General features: G+C 46.2%; 1 protein-coding gene across 1 annotated transcript in view; it reads left to right on the forward strand.

Annotated features, from left to right (window-relative positions):
* The first annotated feature begins 348 nt into the window (after window positions 1-348).
* Window positions 349-18,731, forward strand: part of NRDE2 (NRDE-2, necessary for RNA interference, domain containing) — a 45,530-nt gene continuing 27,147 nt past the window's right edge. The window contains exons 1-3 of the mRNA XM_061156431.1: window positions 349-492; window positions 14,189-14,300; window positions 15,908-16,141. Coding sequence (XP_061012414.1) covers window positions 435-492; window positions 14,189-14,300; window positions 15,908-16,141 — 404 coding nt within the window. The 5' untranslated portion in view covers window positions 349-434. The remainder of the gene's footprint in view (window positions 493-14,188; window positions 14,301-15,907; window positions 16,142-18,731) is intronic.

Consider the following 18,731-nt stretch of genomic DNA (forward strand, 5'->3'; position numbering starts at 1 on the left):
GTTTCAATTTCTATCTTGCCTTAAAATACGAATTTTCATTTCATCAAGACAAAGCTTGGGGAATCTGATTAATTCGATTCACTCAGGAAGTCAGGGTGTGAACTCAGGAGCGGAATCAGAATTCCAAATTCCTAGGACTTTCTGCTCTGAAGAACTGGCACCTCCAATCGCAGTACTTCCTGGTTCCCAAAGCAGCAGGCAGGTACTGATTACTGGGAGGAGGTCCCTTCCGCCCCGCCCTGCCCCGCCCTACCCCGCCCTTTCCGTTCCGCCCCTTTTTTATTCCGCCCCGCCCCCATGGCTGAGGACTAGGCTCAGGGAGCGACAGAGAAAACCACAATTCCCAGAGTGCACCGCCACCGCGACGGCCGTACGGTCGGCCTCGGGCTCCCGGCGCCATCTTTGTGGGTGAGGCGGCGGTGCGGCCTGTGACCATGGCGCTCTTCCCCGCCTTTGCGGGCGTCGCCGAGGCTCCGGACAGCGGGAGGAAAGGTGAGTCCCCAGGAGGGATGAAGAAGGCGCTCGGCGGGCTTGGAGGGGAGTCCCTCGGGCTGGCTCTCGGCGCGTGCCTTGGGTTTGTTTATCCGCTTATATCCCAGAGTTCTCCGCGGCGCTGCAGGGCCTTCTGGGAGGCCGGCCTTTCGGCGGGCTTCTGGGCAGGAGTTCAGGCGTCCAGAGGGGAGAGAGGCGGGAGAGGCGGCGGGCCGGGGGCTTCCGCACAGCCGTGTCCTTCCGCCCCACTTTGTTCTTGAGGCACGGTTACTTCACCCATGAAACGGAAGCGGTGGTGTTTTCACTGATGCAAGTGCTGGGTGTGCTTCATCACAGCTTGCTTTCTTCCCCGTTTTACTTATTTCTGAATCGCTTACTTGGGTGCCTGTCTTTTGGCCGAACCAGAGCTAGAAAATTAGGGTCCGAAGCCAAATCAAACGTAGTGGGCACAGCTGCTGGGAATAAGCACTGGCATCTATTTACTGAAGGCTGATGGTAGGCCAGGTAATGGTGTTATATACTTTATGCAAGCCTTGATCATTACCAGGAACTCTGCATTGTTAAAAATTGTGGCACACAGTGAGCAAACTGGGTCCTTTGTCCGACAGACGCTTTCCACCAAATCCTTATGGTGTCATGTAACATACTTCTCTACCCTAGTGTTTAACTCTATGACCCCACGGACTGTAGCGCACCAGGCTTCTCTGTCCACGGGATTCTCCAGGCAAGAATACTGCAGTGAATTGCCTAGACCTCCTCCAGGGGATCTTCCCAACCAGGGATCAGACCCACATCTCCTGGTCTCTAGCTTTGGCAGGCGGATTCTTTTATCTCAGAGCCACCAGGGAGGCCCCTCTCTACCCTAGAATTTCCTGTCAGTTCAGTTCAATTCAGTCGCGTCCGACTCTCCATGGACTGCAGCACGCCAGGCCTCCCTGTCCATCACCAACTTCCGGAACGTGCTCAAACTCATGTCCATTGAGTTGGTGATGCCATCCAAACATCTCATCCTCTGTCCTCCCCTTCTCCCAATCAGGGTCTTTTCAAATGAGTCAGTTCTTCACATCAGGTGGCCAAAGTATTGGAGTTTCACCTTCAGCATCAGTCCTTCCAATGAATATTCAGGACTGATTTCCTTTAGGATGGACTGGTTGTATCTCCTTGCAGTCCAAGGGACTCTGAAGAGTATTTTCCAACACCACAGTTCAAAAGCATCAATTCTTTGGCACCCAGCTTTCTTTATGGACCAACTATCACATCCACACACAACTACTGGAAAAACCATAGCTTTGACTAGATGGAGCTTTGTTAGCAAAGTAATGTCTCTGCTTTTTAATATGCTGTCTAGGTTGGTCATAGCTTTTCTTCCAAGGAGCAAGCGTCTTTTAATTTCATGGCTGCAATCACCATCTGCAGTGATTTTAGAAACCAAGAAAATAAAGTCTGTCACTGTTTCCATTGTTTCCCCATCTCTTTGCCATGAAGTGATGGGGCCGGATGCCATGATCTTTGTTTTTTGAATATTGAGCTTTAAGCCAACTTTTCCACTCTCCTCTTTCACTTTCATCAAGAGGCTCTTTAGTTCCTCTTCACCTTCTGCCATAAGGGTGGTGTCATCTCATATCTGAGGTTATTGATATTTCTCCCGGCAATCTTGATTTCAGCTTGTGCTTCATCCAGTCCAGCATTTCTCATGATGTACTCTGCATATAAGTTAAGTAAGCAGGGTGACAATATACAGCCTTGATGTACTCCTTTCCCAATTTGGAACCAGTCTGTTATTCCATGTCCGGGTCTAATTTTGCTTCTTCACCTGCATACAGGTTTCTCAGGAGGCAGGTAAGATGGTCTCGTATTCCCATCTCTTGAAGAATTTTCCACAGTTTGTTATGATCCACACAGTCAAAGACTTTAGCATATGCAATGAAGCACTAGTAGATGCTTTTCTGGAACTCTCTTGCTTTCTATGATCCAAAGGATGTTGGCAATTTAATCTCTGGTTCCTCTGCCTTTTCTAAATCCAGCTTGAAAATGTGGAGGCTCTCGGTTCACGTACTGTGGAAGCCTGGCTTGGAGAATTTTGAGCATTACTTTACTGGCGTGTGAGATGAGTGCAATTGTGCAGTAGTTTGAGCATTCTTTGGAATTGCCTTTCTTTGGGATTGGAATGAAAACAAACCTTTTCCAGTTCTGTGGCCACTGCTGAGTTTTCCAAATTTGCTGGCATATTGAGTGCAGCACTTTCACAGCATCATCTTTTAGGGTTTGAAATGACTCAGATGGAATTCTATCACCTCCACTAGCTTTGTTCATGGTGATACTTCATTAGGCCCACTTGACTTCACATTCCAGGATGTCTGGCTCTAGGTGAGTGATCACACCATCGTGGTTATCTGGGTCATAAGGATCTTTTTTGTATAGTTCTTCTGTGTATTCTTGCCACCTCTTCTTAATGTCTTCTGCTTTTGTTAGGTCCATACCATTTCTGTCCTTTTCTGTGCCCATCTTTGCATGAAATGTTCCCTTGGTATCTCTAATTTTCTTGAAGAGATCTCTAGTCTTTCCCATTCTATTGTTTTCCTTTATTTCTTTGCACTGATCGCTGAGGAAGGCTTTCTTATCTCTCCTGGCTATTCTTTGGAACTCTGCATTCAAATGGGTATATCTTTCTTTTTCTCCTTTGCCTTTCAGATCTCTTCTTTTCACAGCTATTTGTAGGGCCTCCTCAGACAGCCATTTTGCCTTTTTGTATTTCTTTTTCTTGGGGATGGTCTTGATCCCTGCCTCCTGTACAATGTCACGAACCTCCGTTCATAGTTCTTCAGGCACTCTGTCTATCAGATCTAATCCCTTGAATCAATTTCTCACTTCCACTGTATAATCCTAAAGGATTTGGTTTAGGTCATACATGAATGGTCTAGTGGTTTTTCCCTACTTTCTTCAATTTAAGTCTGAATTTGGCAATAAGGAGTTCATGATCTGATCCACAGTCAGCTCCCCGTCTTGTTTTTGCTGACTAGAGAGCTTCTCCATCTTTGGCTGCAAAGAGTGTAATCAGTCTGATTTTGGTATTGATCATCTGGTGATGTCCATGTGTGAGTCTTCTCTTGTGTTGTTGGAAGAGGGTGTTTGCTATGACCAGTTTGGCAAAACTTTTAGCCTTTGCCCTGCTTGATTCTGTACTCCTTGACTTCCTACTTTTGTATTCCAGTCCCCTATAATGAAAAGAACATCTTTTTTGGGTGTTAGTTCTAGAAGGTCTTGTAGGTCTTCATAGAACCACTCAGCTTCAGCTTCTTCAGGATTACTTGTCGGGGCATAGACTTGGATTACTGTGCTATTGAATGGTTTGTCTTGGAAACAAACAGAGATCATTGTGTCCTTTTTGAGACTGCATCCAAGTACTGCATTTCGGACTCTTTTGTTGACCATGATGGCTACTCCATTTCTTCTAAGCGATTCTTGCCCACAGTAGTGGATACACTACTATCTACTGTTTAACCCATTGCAGTCCATTTTAGTTCACTGTTTCCTAAAATGTTGACATTCACTCTTGCCATCTCCTATTTGAGCACTTCCAATTTGCCTTGATTCATGGACATAACATTCAAGGTTCCTATGCAATATTCCTCTTTACAGCATCAGACTTAACTTCTATCACCAGTCACATCCACAACTGACTGTTATTGCTTTGGCTCTTCATTCTTTCTGGAGTTATTTCTCCACTCATCTCCAGTAGCATATTGGGCACCTACCAACCCGGGGAGTTCATTTTTCAGTGTCCTATCTGAAATAAGAGGGAGGGAATCCAGCCCCGGCCATCAACAGAAAATTGGATTAAAGATTTACTGAGCATGGCCCCAAGCATCAGAACAAGGCCCAGTTTCCCCCTCAGTTCCATCAGAACAAGGCCCAGTTTCCCCCCCAGTTGCATCAGAACAAGGCCCAGTTTCCCCCTCAGTCTCTCCCACCAGGAAGCTTCCATAAGTCTCTTATCCTTCTCCATCAGAGGGCAGACAGACTGAAAACCACAATCACAGAAAACTAACCAATCTGATCACATGGACCACAGCCTGGTCTAACTCAATGAAACGTGTAGGGTCACCCAAGACGGACGGGTCATGGTGCAGAGTTCTGACAAGACGTGGTCCACTGGAGAAGGGGACGGCAGACCACTTCAGTACTCTTGCCTCGAGAGCCCCGTGAACAGTATGGACAGTAGAACTTCTGTCAGCTGGTAGTTAGATCTAGAGAGTTAGGTCCAGTTTGAAAATCCCTCGTTGGGTTTGCTCTGCACTTGCTGTTGCTCCAATCAGGAGGCTGAGCTGTCTGGTTTTCTCTCCTTCAGCAGTTAAGATGGACCAGTGGATTCCTGGACAGTCTGTTACATCCATTATGAAGCTGCCCATGGGTCTGTCACCTAAAAAACTCCCATGCCTGTTCTCCAGCCTTCCCCTACCGGTTAGAACTTCCATTAGTCAGTGATAGCCTTCCATTTTTTTATCCTCAGTATGAACAACTACATTTCCCTTCCTTTTCTTCTTTAAAGTCTAGTTGATTCACCATGTTTCAGGAGTAGAGCAGAGTGACTCAGCTATATAGATATATTCTTTTTCAGACTTTTTCCACTACAGGTTTTCACAGAATACAGTTCTCTGTGCTGTACGGTAGGTTCTCTTTCTCTATTTTATATAGAGTGTGTATCTGTTAATGCCAAGTCCCAAGTTTATCCCCATCCCCCCACTTCTATTTCTTAACTGCAGAGTATTCTGCATTTTACCTTAAATCCCAGAGATCACTCTACACTGGAGTATATAAATCTTGCTCAGTTCTTTTGACTGGTATCTAGTGCTCCATCAAGTGAATGTCACTTACTTCATTCTGACAGTCCCTCTTAAGGACATTAGAACTGTTTCTGGTGTTTTGCTGTTAAAAACAGAAGTACTATATTTTTGGCCTGATGCTGTAAAATGTTATGAAAATGTAAGATGGTGTTAGTACTGATGTATGCAGTTTTAATTAAAAAAAAACAAAACACAACTCCTGGGCAGCAATACCAAAGCAAGTGAGAGAGGCTCTTTCCTCCACTCTCTCAGTTCTGTTAGGAGTTAAGCCAGGATTAAAGTAGGCATCATACTCAGTAAGCGTTTTGGGGAGGCTGAGTTCAGCAGAATTCATCCTCTCAACAAACAGGTGTCCAGTGCCTCCCTTGTGTTAGGAGCAGCAGAGAGCACCAGGGTGTGATCCCTCCAGTCCTTGAGCTTTTCTTTCTGCATCATCAGATTGATGAGGATTGTCTACTCTGATAAATCATTGTTGCTTGGGAGTCAGACATCTGGACAGAGCTGGGGGGAAAGAGATGAGGCTTATGGATGAATGACTGAGACTGTGCTCTTGTGCTCAATTGCTCAGTCGTGTCTGACTGCAACCCAGTGGACTTTGGCCTGGCAGGCTCCTCTGTCCGTGGGGTTCTCTAGGCAAGAATACTGGAGTGGGCTGCCGTGTCCTTCTCTAGAGGATCTTCCCAACCCAAGGGTCCAACCTGGCTCTCCTGCATTGCAGGTGGATTCTCTACCAGCTGAGGCACAAGGGAAACCCAAGAATCCTGGAGTGGGTAGCCTATCCCTTCTCCAGCAGATCTTCCAGACCCAGGAATTGAACCAGGGTTTCCACCTTTGCAGGCAGGCTCTTTACCAACTGAACTATCAGGGAAGCCATCTCTGACATAAATGCTATAGTGTTTTCTTAGGCAGTCTCCCAAGGTAATAGAAATAAAGAGAAAACAAGTGGGACCTAATTAAACTTACAAGCTTTTGCACAGCAAAGGAAATCACAGACAAAAGGAAAAGACAGCCCACAGAATGAAAGAAAATATGTGCAAATGATACAACTGACAATGGCTTAATTTCCAAAATATACAAATAGCTCATATATAATTCAGCAACAAAAACTAAAGGACCCATTTGAAAAATGGTCAGAAGACCTAAGTAGACATTTCTCCAAACAAGATATACTGATGGCCAATAGGCACAATGAAGAGATGCTCAGCATTGCTAATTATTAGAGAAAAGCAAATCAAAATCACAATTAGGTACCAAACTGGTCAGAATAGCCATCATCAAAAAGTCTACAAATAACAAATGCTGGAGAGGGTGTGGAGAAAAGGGAGCCCTCCTATTCTGCAGGTGGGAATGTAAGTATGTGCAGCCACTATGGAGAACACTGGAGGTTCCTTAAAAAACTAAAAACAGAGCTACCATATGACCCAGCAGTCCCACTCGCAGGCATATATCTGGAGAAAACAATACTTTGAAATGATAGATGTACCCCAGTGTTCATTTCAGCACTGTGTATGATAGCCAGCACATGGAAACAACCGAACTGTTCATGAGCAGGTGGAGGGATAAAGAAAAGCTGGTACAAATATACAGCGGGATGCCCCTCAGTCATGGAAGGAACGACAGGACGCCACTCGCCGCGGCGTGAGTGGACCTGGGGATCATCTAAATAAATAAGTAAAATGCTAAATAAAATGAGTCAGAAAGAGATAGACAAATACCGTATGATACCACGTGTGTGTGGAGTCTAAAGTATGGCACAGATGAGCCTGTCTGTGAGGTAGAAACAGGCTCAGTGGTGGAGAGCAGACGTGTGGGGCCAGAGGGGCAGGGGTAGGGGCGGGGTGGACTGCGGGTTTGCGGTTAGCAGACGCAAACCATTCTGTGTAGAATGGATAACAGCGAGGTCCACTGCACAGCACAGGGACTAGATTCAAAATCCTGAGGCGAACTATCATGGAAAAGAATATAAAGTAGAATGTGTATGATGTGGGCTTCCCAGATGGCGCTAGTGGTAAAGAACCTGCCCGCCAGTGCAGGAGACATAAGAGGTGTGGGTTCAGTCCCTGGGTCAGGAAGATCCCCTGGAGGAGGCCTTGGCAATTCAGTCCAGTCTTCTTGCCTGGAGAATTCCATGGACTGAGGAGCCTGGCGGGCTGCAGTCCATAGGGTCGCAAAGAGCAACTGAAGCGACTTCACACACACGTGTGTATAATGGAGTTACTTTGCTGTACAACGCAAATTAGCACAACATTTTAAATCGTCTACACTTTGATAAATAAACTATGTGTGATTCACTGGTGATGCTTTACAAACACGTATTAAGTCATTGAATCCTCATAACAACTCTATGAAGTCAGTACTGTCATCAGCATTTTTCAGAAGGAAGCAGAAACACAGAGCCGGGATTTGGGCTATGACTTGGGCTCTAGCAATCTAGCTTCAAAATCATGGACTCTTTTTTTTTTAATTTTGCATATTTTAATTTCAGAACTAAAAAACCACAACACACAACATTTAAACCCTCCTGCTGTCTCTGGCTTCTCACCTGAGGCGGCCCAGGCCCACTCCACCACACCTACCCCAGGACCAAGCTGGGCCTGGGCGTTGATGGAGATGAAGCAGCGTGTGTTCTCGTAAACATGCATCTTTGCTGCTGAGCTTTTGGACCGTAGGCCCGATTCTGTCCAGGGGATTCTCTAGACAAGGATATTGGAGTGGGTTGCCATTTCCTTCTCCAGGGAATCTTCCTGACCCAGGGATCAAACCCAGGTCTCCTATGTTGGAGGCAGATTCTTTACTGTCCGAGCCACCAGGGAAACCTCCTCTATCTATAATGGAATTGAATCAAAGTATTTTCCCTAGTGATGGAGAAATAAAATTGTATAAGAAGCTTATCACAAAAAGATTTGCACTTGAAGTATTCATGATGGTTCGTATTATTTTGTGTAAAGTCACAGATAATGTGGTTCTTACAGTTCCTGCCTGGTTTTGTTAGGCAGTGGGTCTAAAATTGTTTTTCTGCCTGGTACTTTCTCCCTTCTTCCCTTTTAGACATGTGTATAGATATAGCAGGGTGCTAATTTCCAGGTCAGTTTCAACCTGTGATTTACTTACCTGCAGGGACAAAAGGTTTATCAGCCAGTCAGCTTTTCTATCTTAACCCCTCGGCATGTGGTATCCTGCCAGTCTTCTCTGAAACATGTTACATCCTGCTTGGTATTAGCACAATTAGCTAGATACATAATTGGCATTTGTAAATTATTTGAGGATGTAAGTAAATATAGAAAAGGACTTTGCAACCTGATTTATAGTTATCTTTTGATCTCAGCTAGCTTTCCAGGATTCTGTGTAGTTAAAATTTAACAATGCAAATGTGTCATGTGAAGTGTTAGGATTAAACACAAGCACCAAGTGAGCAGGGACTTGTTCACCACTGTGCCTCCAAAGCCTGGACCTGTGCCTGTACATGCAGTAGATATTCCATTCTTTAGTTATTAAATCTGCATTTACAGTGAAGACCAGAGAAATTATAAAGTTGAGCTTTATACCTAGACAATCTCAGACTCTCTCAGTTCTGTAAATCAGGTGCGGAGGCACAAGGATGCAGATGTGATTCACATTCTCATTCATTTTATTGATTCAGCAACTCCTCACTGACTGCAGCCACTTTGCGCCTGGGTCAGGCACTGCACCGGGAGTAGAGAAGGCGGCTCCTGCCCTCCTGTGGCTCTTGCTTTGGGAAGAAGGAAGTGGGAGGCGCGGAGGCAAACGGGAACCTTGGCAGCAAGAGTTGCAGGGCAGTCAGCGTCGTCGTTTGGCTGCGGAGTAGTTTCATTTGTCGTTTTCCTTTTTTCTGTTGCCACTCTCGATAGTGTCACAGTAATCTCTGCTCGCCTGGTCCCTGTAAAGGTCTGGGTTGTTGGCCTTTGGCTTAGAATTCCATCCGAAGACTTGACATGCAGGTACTGAGATACAATAGGAAAACTGCCGTAATAGTCCCCTGTGCCACCTGCAAAGAAACTTAGGAAAAACAGCGCCTTTGTTGAGGAGGAGGAGTTAGCGCCCTGGTGGTTAGAAGGGGCTGGGTGGAGGGTTGAGACCTAGGGTGGGGTGTGTGTGACTTCCCTTCCCGGGGCCTCTGACTACTGATCCGTAGGGGAGGGAGGGGTATCAAGGCTCTGCTCCCCGTGAGCCCTCAGCAGCAGCAGCCTGCTGCTTCTCTCCTGCATCTTGGACTTTTTTGAAAGACTGCATTTCAACAGTGAGTTCCTTGGTAAAAAATTAGAAAATTTCTGGACTAGGTGATCTCCCCACAGGTGATATCAGGTGATCCCTGATATCCAGTGAATATTAAATATTCCACATGTGTTCACTGCTAATACGCTAGCTGCCCTGCTCCCCCCCCGCCCCCCCCAAAAAAAGCTGCAGCAACTTCTTATCAGGTCAAAATACCTTTTTTTTTTTTTTTTCCTACAAAAGGTCATTTGATTGAGATGAAGGTCACTCAGTGGGTCAACAATGATTTGAGTTCAAAACCCAAGAGTTTTAGTTCTTTATAAACTCCTTTTTTTCCCTCCACAGTGGCCCCATGTGGCGAAACCTTAAACACATCCTTGTGTTCAGTCGCTCAGTCGTGTCCAGCTCTTTGTGACCCCATGGGCTGTAGGAGCCCAGACTCCAGGGGCCCACCAGGCTCCTCTGTCCGTGGGATTTTCCGAGCAAGAATGCTGGAGTGGTGGCCATTTCCTTCTAAAAAGCTCTTTTTTAAAACCTCCTGAAGGACTCTGGAGAGCCACGCACTTTGTTGTTTTAACGTGGGTGTTTACTTTTCCTCTAGGCTGTTCTCACTATCTGAATATTTATGTAAGAATCTAACAGACTTCTTTGAGAGCATCTCTCCTTGCATATTGTTTGTTCCCTCTTTCCCCACTTTTCCTTTGTTCGTGATTGTTGTCTTTGCTCAGTCGTGTCTAACCCTTTGCTACTCCACGGACTGCAGCATGCCAGGCTTGCCTTGCCTTCACTGTGGTAGAATCCAATTATTGTGAAAATAACTGGCTCTCAGTGAGCGACAGGAACTATTTTCACATACCTCTTGCCAGAAATCAGGCCCAAGGGAAGGGAACCCCCACAGGAGGAGAAAGGAGACAGCAGAAGAGAGACTGCGCGAGCAGCCGTCTCCGCGCCCCCTCAGTCAGGCTGCACCTGTGACTCCATCCCTGAGTCTCCTCTTCTGTGCGGTGAGGATTGTGGTTCCTCCCGCAGAGGGTTGTTGTGAGGATTAAATGCGTCTGTTGCTTAGTCTCTTGCTTGGCCTGCAGTCAGGCCTCCATAACCTGGGTTCCCTCTCTTCTTTCCCTTTTCTCCTGTGCTTTTTCTCTTCTCTCTTCAGGAGCTTTCCTTCCTTCCTCCACCCCCTCTTTTCCGCAAATATTTATTAAACTCCTACTGATGCGTGCCAGGCATTGGTCTCAGTGCTGGGGATACAGCAGTGAGTGAAACGTCGGAATGTGCGTTCCAATATCCCCTCCTCACTACGATGCACTTAGCATCAGGGACTAGAATACAGAATGTGTAAAGAAGTCTTACAACTCAATAGTAAAAACAGAACCCAATTAAAAAATGGGCCAAGGATTTGAATAACTATTTCTCCTGAATTACGGAGGGCCAACAAACACATGAAAAGATTCTCAACACTGAGTCACCAGGGAAACGGAAATCAAAACCACAGTGAGAACACAGCACACCCAGGAGGATGCCTGGGATCCAGAAGACAGAGGGACGGGCTGGCAACGATGTAGAGAAATTGGAATCCTCATACATACCTTGTTCATGGGAGTATGAAACGGTGCAGCCAATTTGAAAAGCAATCTGGCAGTTCCTCAAAGTGCTGAACATAGGTTCCCATAGGACCCAGCAGTTCTGCTTCTAGATGGTTGCCCAAGATGACTGAAAACATGTGTCCACATAAAAAATGGTACCTGAATGCTCACAGCAGGATTTGTTACAGCCTCCAAAAAGTGGAAGCAACCCAAGTGTCCCTCAACTGACAGTGGATAAGATGTCCCTCAACTGAAAATGGATATCCATAAACTAAAATTATTGTTGTTCTTCAGACCCTAAGTCATGTCCAACTCTTTGCGACCCCATGAATTGCAGCACGCCAGGCTTCCCTGTCCTTCACCATCTCCCAGAGCTTGCTCAAACTCATGTCCACTGAACTGGTGATGCCATCCAGCCATCTCATCCTCTGCTGCCCCCTTCTCCTCTTGCCTTCAATCTTTCTAAGCATCAAGGTCCTTTCCAATGAGATTATTCTGCAATAAAAAGGAGTGAAGTACTGATACATGCTACAGCGTAGATGAACCTTGAAAACATTATGTCAAGTGAAAGAAGCCACTTACAAAAGAACATATATTGAATGATCTTGTTTATATTAAAATGTTCAGTTCAGTTCAGTCTCTCAGTCATGTCAGACTCTTTGCAACCCCATGAATTGCAGCACGCCAGGCCTCCCTGTCCATCACCAACTCCCGTAGTTTACCCAAACTCATGTCCATTGAGCCAGTGATGCCATCCAACCGTCTTATCCTCCGTCGTCCCCTTCTCCTCCTGCCCTCAATGTTTCCCAGCATCATGATCTTTTCAAATGAGTCAGCTCTCTGCATCAGGTGGCCAAAGTATTGGAGTTTCAGCTTCAGCATCAGTCCTTCCAATGAACACCCAGGACTGATCTCCTTTAGGATGGACTAGTTGGATCTCCTTGCAGTCCAAGGGACTCTCAAGAGTCTTCTCCAGCACCACAGTTCAAAAGCATCAGTTCTTTGGTGCTCAACTTTCTTTATAGTCCAACTCTCACATCCATCCATGACTACTGGAAAAACCATAGCCTTGACTAGACGGACCTTTGTTGGCAAAGTAATGTCTCTGCTTTTTAATATGCTATCTAGGTTGGTCATAATTTTCCTTCTAAGGAGTAAGCATCTTTTAATTTCATGGCTGCAGTCACCATCTGCAGTGATTTTGAAGCCCCCTAAAATAAAGTCAGCCACTGTTTCCCCATCTATTTGCCATGAAGTGATGGGACCAGATGCCATGATCTTAGTTTTCTGAATGTTGAGCTTTAAGCCAACTTTTTCACTCTCCTCTTTCATCAAGAGGCTCTTTAGTTCTTCTTCACTTTCTGCCATAAGGGTGGTGTCATCTGCATATCTGAGGTTATTGATATTTCTCCTGGCAATCTTGATTCCAGCTTGTGCTTCTTCCAGCCCAGCGTTTCTCATGATGCACTCTGCATATAAGTTAAATAAGCAGGGTGACAATATACAGCCTTGATATACTCCTTTTCCTATTTGGAACTAGTCTGTTGTTCCATGTCCATTTCTAACTGTTGCTGCCTGACCTGCATACAGGTTTCTCAAGAGGCAGGTCAGGTGGTCTGGTATTCCCATCTCTTTCAGAATTTTAAAATGTTCAAAAGAGGCAAATCTATAGACAGTAGATCAGTGCTTGCCTAGGGCTCATGGGAGGAGGGTGGGGAGGGCAGGAGGCGGGTGCTGGAGAATGACTGATGACAGGTGTGGGGCTTCTTTGGGGAGGGTGGAGATGTTCTAAAATTACGGGGATGGTGGCGGAATTCTAGAATCACTAGAGACCATTGACTGGTGCACTTTAAATGGGTGAGCCTCGTACCTTGTGTCCCAGTACAACTGTTACACAGTGTAATTCACCGTGCTCTCTTCCCACTTCAGCCCACTTCACTTCCCACGTTGTGCATTCTTTCTCCTGAGCATGGGATTATACCCTGGCTCCCAAACAGAGCAGGACGAGGTACCTGCCCTCCATGGGCCGCCTCGCTGCCACCCCATGTTTCTCCTTCCTTCCCAGCCAAGACTGCTAAATGTTAGAAGATAGGTAATTTAGAAATTGTAAATTGTAGAAGAGTCAGATATGAATGGATAAGCAGGAAGAAGAAATATTTTGGACATTTAACCTCACTGCCCAGAGATAATCATTATTCATGTCTTATATAATTTTAGCATTCATTTAAAAAGTTGACACCTTCCGTTTTTGTTTTCACAGAGCACTGTTATAAGGGAAAGCTTATGTTAAGTTCCTCTACTGAGATTATTGTTGTTTAGTTGCTGACTTGTGTCCAACTCTTTTGCAACCCCATGGACTGTGGCCTGCCAGGCTCCTCTGCCCGAGGGATTTCGCAGGGAAGAATACTGGAGTGGGTCGTCATTTCCTGCTCTAGGGAATATTCCTGACTCAGAGATTGAACCCACACCTCCCGCCTTGGCAGGTGGATTCTTTACCACTGAGCTACCTGGGAAGTCCAAAGTTAGTGTATAGCAGGTCAAAGTAACCTATACTAAGATAGAACATTGTAGTTTTTTTAAAAATAAAAATACCTGAATCTTCTGTATTACTAAGTATGATAGGTTTTTAATGCATGGTTTTTTTTTTTTTTTTTTTTTAACTATTTAGAATTGTCTAAATAAAATTTGGGGTCAGGAAAACCTAATGCTTTGGGAGGTTTATGCTCATTAGCTTGTGGATGGAATACATACAGTCTCGTTGCATTTTAGGCCACACTTCTTATGAGGCTTTTGCTTAAGCCGCAGCCCAATATCACAAGAGGATTTCAGTCTTAAATATTTTAGAGTGTGTTAAAGCCCCATGCCCTGTGAAATAAGAATTTCATGGGTTCCCTTCAGCCTCTGTGGACTGTTCAGAATGTCTGGCTGACGTTTTTCGTGAATTAGGATGTCAGCTGGTAAGATAGATTCCCAGCGTGAGAAAGCCCATTGAGCTAATTTCACTCATCTTTTCTCCCTTTTGCCCATGTGCAGAATTAGACTGGCTGAGCAACCCAAGCTTTTGTGTTGGAGCCATAACATCTCTGAGCCGACAAACTGAAGAGGCCAGCAAAGCCCCAGTTTCTGAAGGGTCACCACTGACAAGGTAGATTTTGTTTGTTTTAATGATTGTATTTATTCCTGTTTTACTTTTGGCTGTGCTGGGTCTTCATTACTGCGCAGGCCTTTCTGTAGTTGCGGAGGGCAGGATCCCCTCTCTCGGGACGGTGTCCCGCCGCTCACTGCAGCGGCTTCTCTGGCTGTGGAGCAGCGGCTGTCGGCCCATGGGCTCTGGAGCGTGGGCTCAGGAGTCGCGTCTCCAGGGCTCTGGAGCGTGGGCTCGGCATTTGCGTCTCCGGGGGTCTGGAGCGTGGATTCGGGAGTTGGGTCTCTGGGCTCGGGGGCATGGGCTTGGGAGTTGGTTCTCCAGGGTTCTGGAGCGTGGGCTCGGGAGTTGGGTCTCTGGGGCTCGGGGGCATGGGTTCGGGAGTTGGGTCTCCGGAGCTCTGGAGCGTGGGCTTGGGAGTTGGGGCTCTGGGGCTCTGGAGCGTGGGCTCGGGAGTTGTGGCGCACGGGCTTTAGTTGCTCTCTGGCAGTGAGATCTTTGCTGATGGACCAGCAATTGAACCCATGTCTCCTGCATCGGCGGGCAGATTCTTTACCACTAAGCCACCAGGGAAGCCCACGATAGTTTTTTGATAGGCGGATTTTTAGTCTTTATCAGCATACCACCTATAGCTTAGCTTGAATAGTGACCCTTAGAAAACCTTGTGATGAAAGAGTTAAGTAAAAACTCTTTGTTTTACGAAACGTAATGGGGTGATCTTTGACTGTTTTTCCCTTACCTCACTCTTTACAGATCATCCTTTTTTTTTCCCCCTTTGCATTGCAGTGGCAAGTACATGACACAGTTACTGCCAATAATTAGGCCATGAGGGAAATAGCATCATTGTGATTCTTAAGTAACTTTATTAACCTCATTAGTCACCTTTAGAATATTGTAATTCAGATATTTCTTTAGTTGCATAAAGATGGAAGTTGCATGCAAAAATAGGTTTTGTAATAACATAGGATAAAAATCTCATGAAAACTTTGGGGAAAACAAAGGCACACATCTCTACCCAGCTTTGGAAGGATTTTGTTACAGATCACTGGACTGAGAGATGAGCTCCCTCACAAATATAGACCAAATGGTCTCATTAATATGATGTAACCTAAAAGTGTGGGAAGCCTTTAGAAATTGAGACTAGTTCATGCATGAGAGGGAGTAATGAGAAAGAGCTCATTCTAACTTTGAAAAACAAGGACCAACTTTAAACCCATTTTCTTTTTCTTTTTGGCCTTAAGAACATCCTGGCATAATATATAGGACTGAAAATAAACCTTTTGTAGATTTTTCAAGATACTGTATTTGATAACTGGTAGATTAAGAATGTATAGCTATGAAAATATAGGTTTAGAAGCCATGAAGATTAGAATCTCTTCAACCAATGTTATTTTAGGTCCAACTCTTAAATCTTGAAGGTAAATTTATAAGCCAACTTTTAAATCTCCAAGATAAGTATAAGCCAGGAGGGTACTGTATAATGTATGAGCAAACAGTAAGCCTGAGTGGATGTTTATAGAGAATTGCCTTTTGCATGTTTGTTTACTTGCATATTATTTCCCTAATTCTCTTTTGAAAATAATTCTAATGTTGACCTTCCCAAACAGGAGTCCTCTAAAATCAGAGCCTTCAGATGAAAGCGACACTAACAGAAAGCCCAAAGAAGCAGGCAGGAAAAAGAAGAAAGAGAAAAAGAAGAGAAGGCAGCGTGAGCACCACAGGGAAGCCAAGAGCAGGCGTGGGCGCTCGGGCAGCCGTGGGTCTGAGCCAGGCGCCGGTTCTGAAAGGGACCGACCTTCCGGAGGCATCAGAGACAGTAAAGGGGCGTCAGAGAAACCGAAGTAGGTTTTCTATTCCCAGATGTTTATGGTTTTTCAAATCTTGGATTTTTCTCCCTTCCTTGTTGCCACAAGTGAGACATTTGAATGGTGATTTAGCCACTCAATCAAAATGGAGTGAATACATATCTCAGTAAAATTGGGGAAAAAAAAAAAAAAAACAGAAAGAGCTGTGTCACTAGGTCAGTGAAAGAAAGGAAAAGAAAAAAGAAAACTTTCATTAAAAAAATAGGGCCATGATTTTATTTGAGAAATGTTATCTGGGTGCAGCAATGATTGTGTCAAAATCTGATTCAGACAAAAAGCCTACAGGATTTTTGAAAGATGACAGATAGGCCTCACAGTGGGCATGTGGGCCAGTTGGCTACTTAGTTTTACACTTTTGTGAAGAGTAAGAAACTTGTCTTAGCTTTCTCTTTCTCGATACATCTTTCAGTCACTCACGTCAAAACGCCCGTCTGCAGACACAGGACAGACTCGTGGTTGCCACGTGGGCGGTGAAGGCAGGGACGGATGGGGAGGGGGTGAGCGATGGGAGCTGTCGTGTGGGGGGACACGCAGCGGGGCCCCGCTGCACCGCCCAGGGAGCCGTTCACATCCGAGAGAGACCGTCACGGAAAGGCGTGTAAGAACAGAACCCCGTGTGTATTCCAGACACACTCTCTCTGTCTGGCTATGGTCCACAGAGCCCTGAAAATAATCATTGCGCTTGTCCTTCTCTCACGTTTGTTTGCAGCCGCTGTGCTGAAGGTGCGGAGTGGCTCCTGACCGCAGCACTTCCTCCCCTTGGGGCCTTCCCCCCCACCTTTCTCCCCGCGTCTCCCCTGACCACAGTGGCCGAGGCGCTCTGCATATCAGCCCCCGTCATAGCTTTTCCTCTCCGCTTAGTCTAACGTCCCCCTGCATGAGGGGCACTTTGCTCACACATGGGACAGGTGGTATGTGGTGAAACTACTTGAATTATTCCTCGTTTACCTTGTTTTTTCTTTTTGTTCGTGTGGTCTAGATGAGAGAAAATTTTAAGTCCTAACCCAAGGCATACTTGAAAAAATTCAGTGCTCTTAAGGTTTTTGCAGCTCTTCAGGGATTATCTGTTCTTGCTGTGTGCTTAGGAGTCCCTGTGATGTCAGTGAGCTCCGGTTGGAGCGCGTCTGGAGTCGGGCCTGCGGTCTCCATCAGAGACACAGACACCGTGCCTCCCAGGGTCCTCTGTCATCAGAGCCGCGTTGAAGAATGCTGCGGGCCTCGGGGCTTAGAGGGTCCGCATTTCTTTAGCCCACTCTGTCTCTCAGGTGCTGCACCTGTGACCCTAGAGAGGAAGAGATAAAGGATTCCAGCAATGAGGTTCCAAATCGGGCTGGATTTCTGGGGACAGGAGGGCTTCCCTGGGGGCTCAGTGGTCGAGAATCTGCCCACAGTTCAGGAGAGGCAGGTTTGGTCCCTGGTCAGGAAGATCCCCTGGAGAAGGGAATGGCAACCCACTCCAGTATTCTTGCCTGGAGAATCCCATGGATGGAGGAGCCTGGCGGGCGGCTGTCCGTGGGTTTGCAGAGTCGGACACGACTGAGCGACTCAGCAACAACAGCATGTGGACAGAAACCACTCCCGCCTGGCTCGCCATCGAGTCCCCCCGGCAGTTGGCACAGGGCCTGATGCGTAGTAAACACGCAAGTACGTTTTTGCTAGTGTGACTGAGTGAATGAATATATCACTGATGTTCTTGCTTTTTAGTATGTCTTCAAAGCAAAGTACATTAGTTGCTGTGTGTTCCAAAGACTCATCTTTAACTATTTGTCTTTTCTTTTATTTATATGACTGAGGAAAATGAGTTTTAAAGGATTTCCTGAAACTGTACAGAAGCAACCGTAAGAAATTTGAAAGATAGTTATTTTCAGCCTGTGCCTAACCACATCAGAAGTGATCTTTACAGTCTCTTGGCAGCTGTATGACCCAGACAGCGTTTTTGGGTCTGCTGGTGTTTTGTAGAGCGGCCCCGTGAAGGTCGGAGCGGCCCCGTGAAGGTCGGAGCGGCTGTCCTTGTCTGTTTCATTCTTACTGCTCCCTTGTTCAGTCTCTTCCTGGGAAGGCGACCAGGAAGAGGTCTTGTTTCCATTTAGACAAGGGGCTAAGACATTAGTGAGTCGTGAGTGTCTCCCATGAGGTCAGGAAAGCAGCCTGGGGGCGGTTGGGGGGCGTGTGTCCTGTGTGGGACTCTGAGTCCAGGGTGGTCAGGGACAGCCCCCTGCAGCTGCTGATGGCCTCTGTGTCCTAGGGTGAGCTCCTCTTCACTTCCAGGTGGTGGCACTTCCTTCCAGCGCACAGCCCAGACCGCATCCTGCTTCCTGACTGTGGGACCCAGGAGGGGAGGCGCGAAGGGCTCGCTGCTCCCCAGGCGTGGTCTGCAGTCAGCCCTTCCCACCCCCAGCTGGCTTTCCATCTCTTTCCGGAATGCTTCGGTCTCTTTCTATCCCTTTTGCTGCTGATTTCGGCTTTTGTCATCAGAAAACCCTCCACAGTTGTTCTGGAGGGGCGTGAGTTAAACCTCACCATGTATTTTAACCCGAGATGCATCATCCTGCAAATATTTATTGAG

The sequence above is a fragment of the Dama dama genome, chromosome 12 (genome assembly GCF_033118175.1).
Source record: "Dama dama isolate Ldn47 chromosome 12, ASM3311817v1, whole genome shotgun sequence".
In the NCBI taxonomy this organism is placed as follows: Eukaryota; Metazoa; Chordata; class Mammalia; order Artiodactyla; family Cervidae; genus Dama; species Dama dama.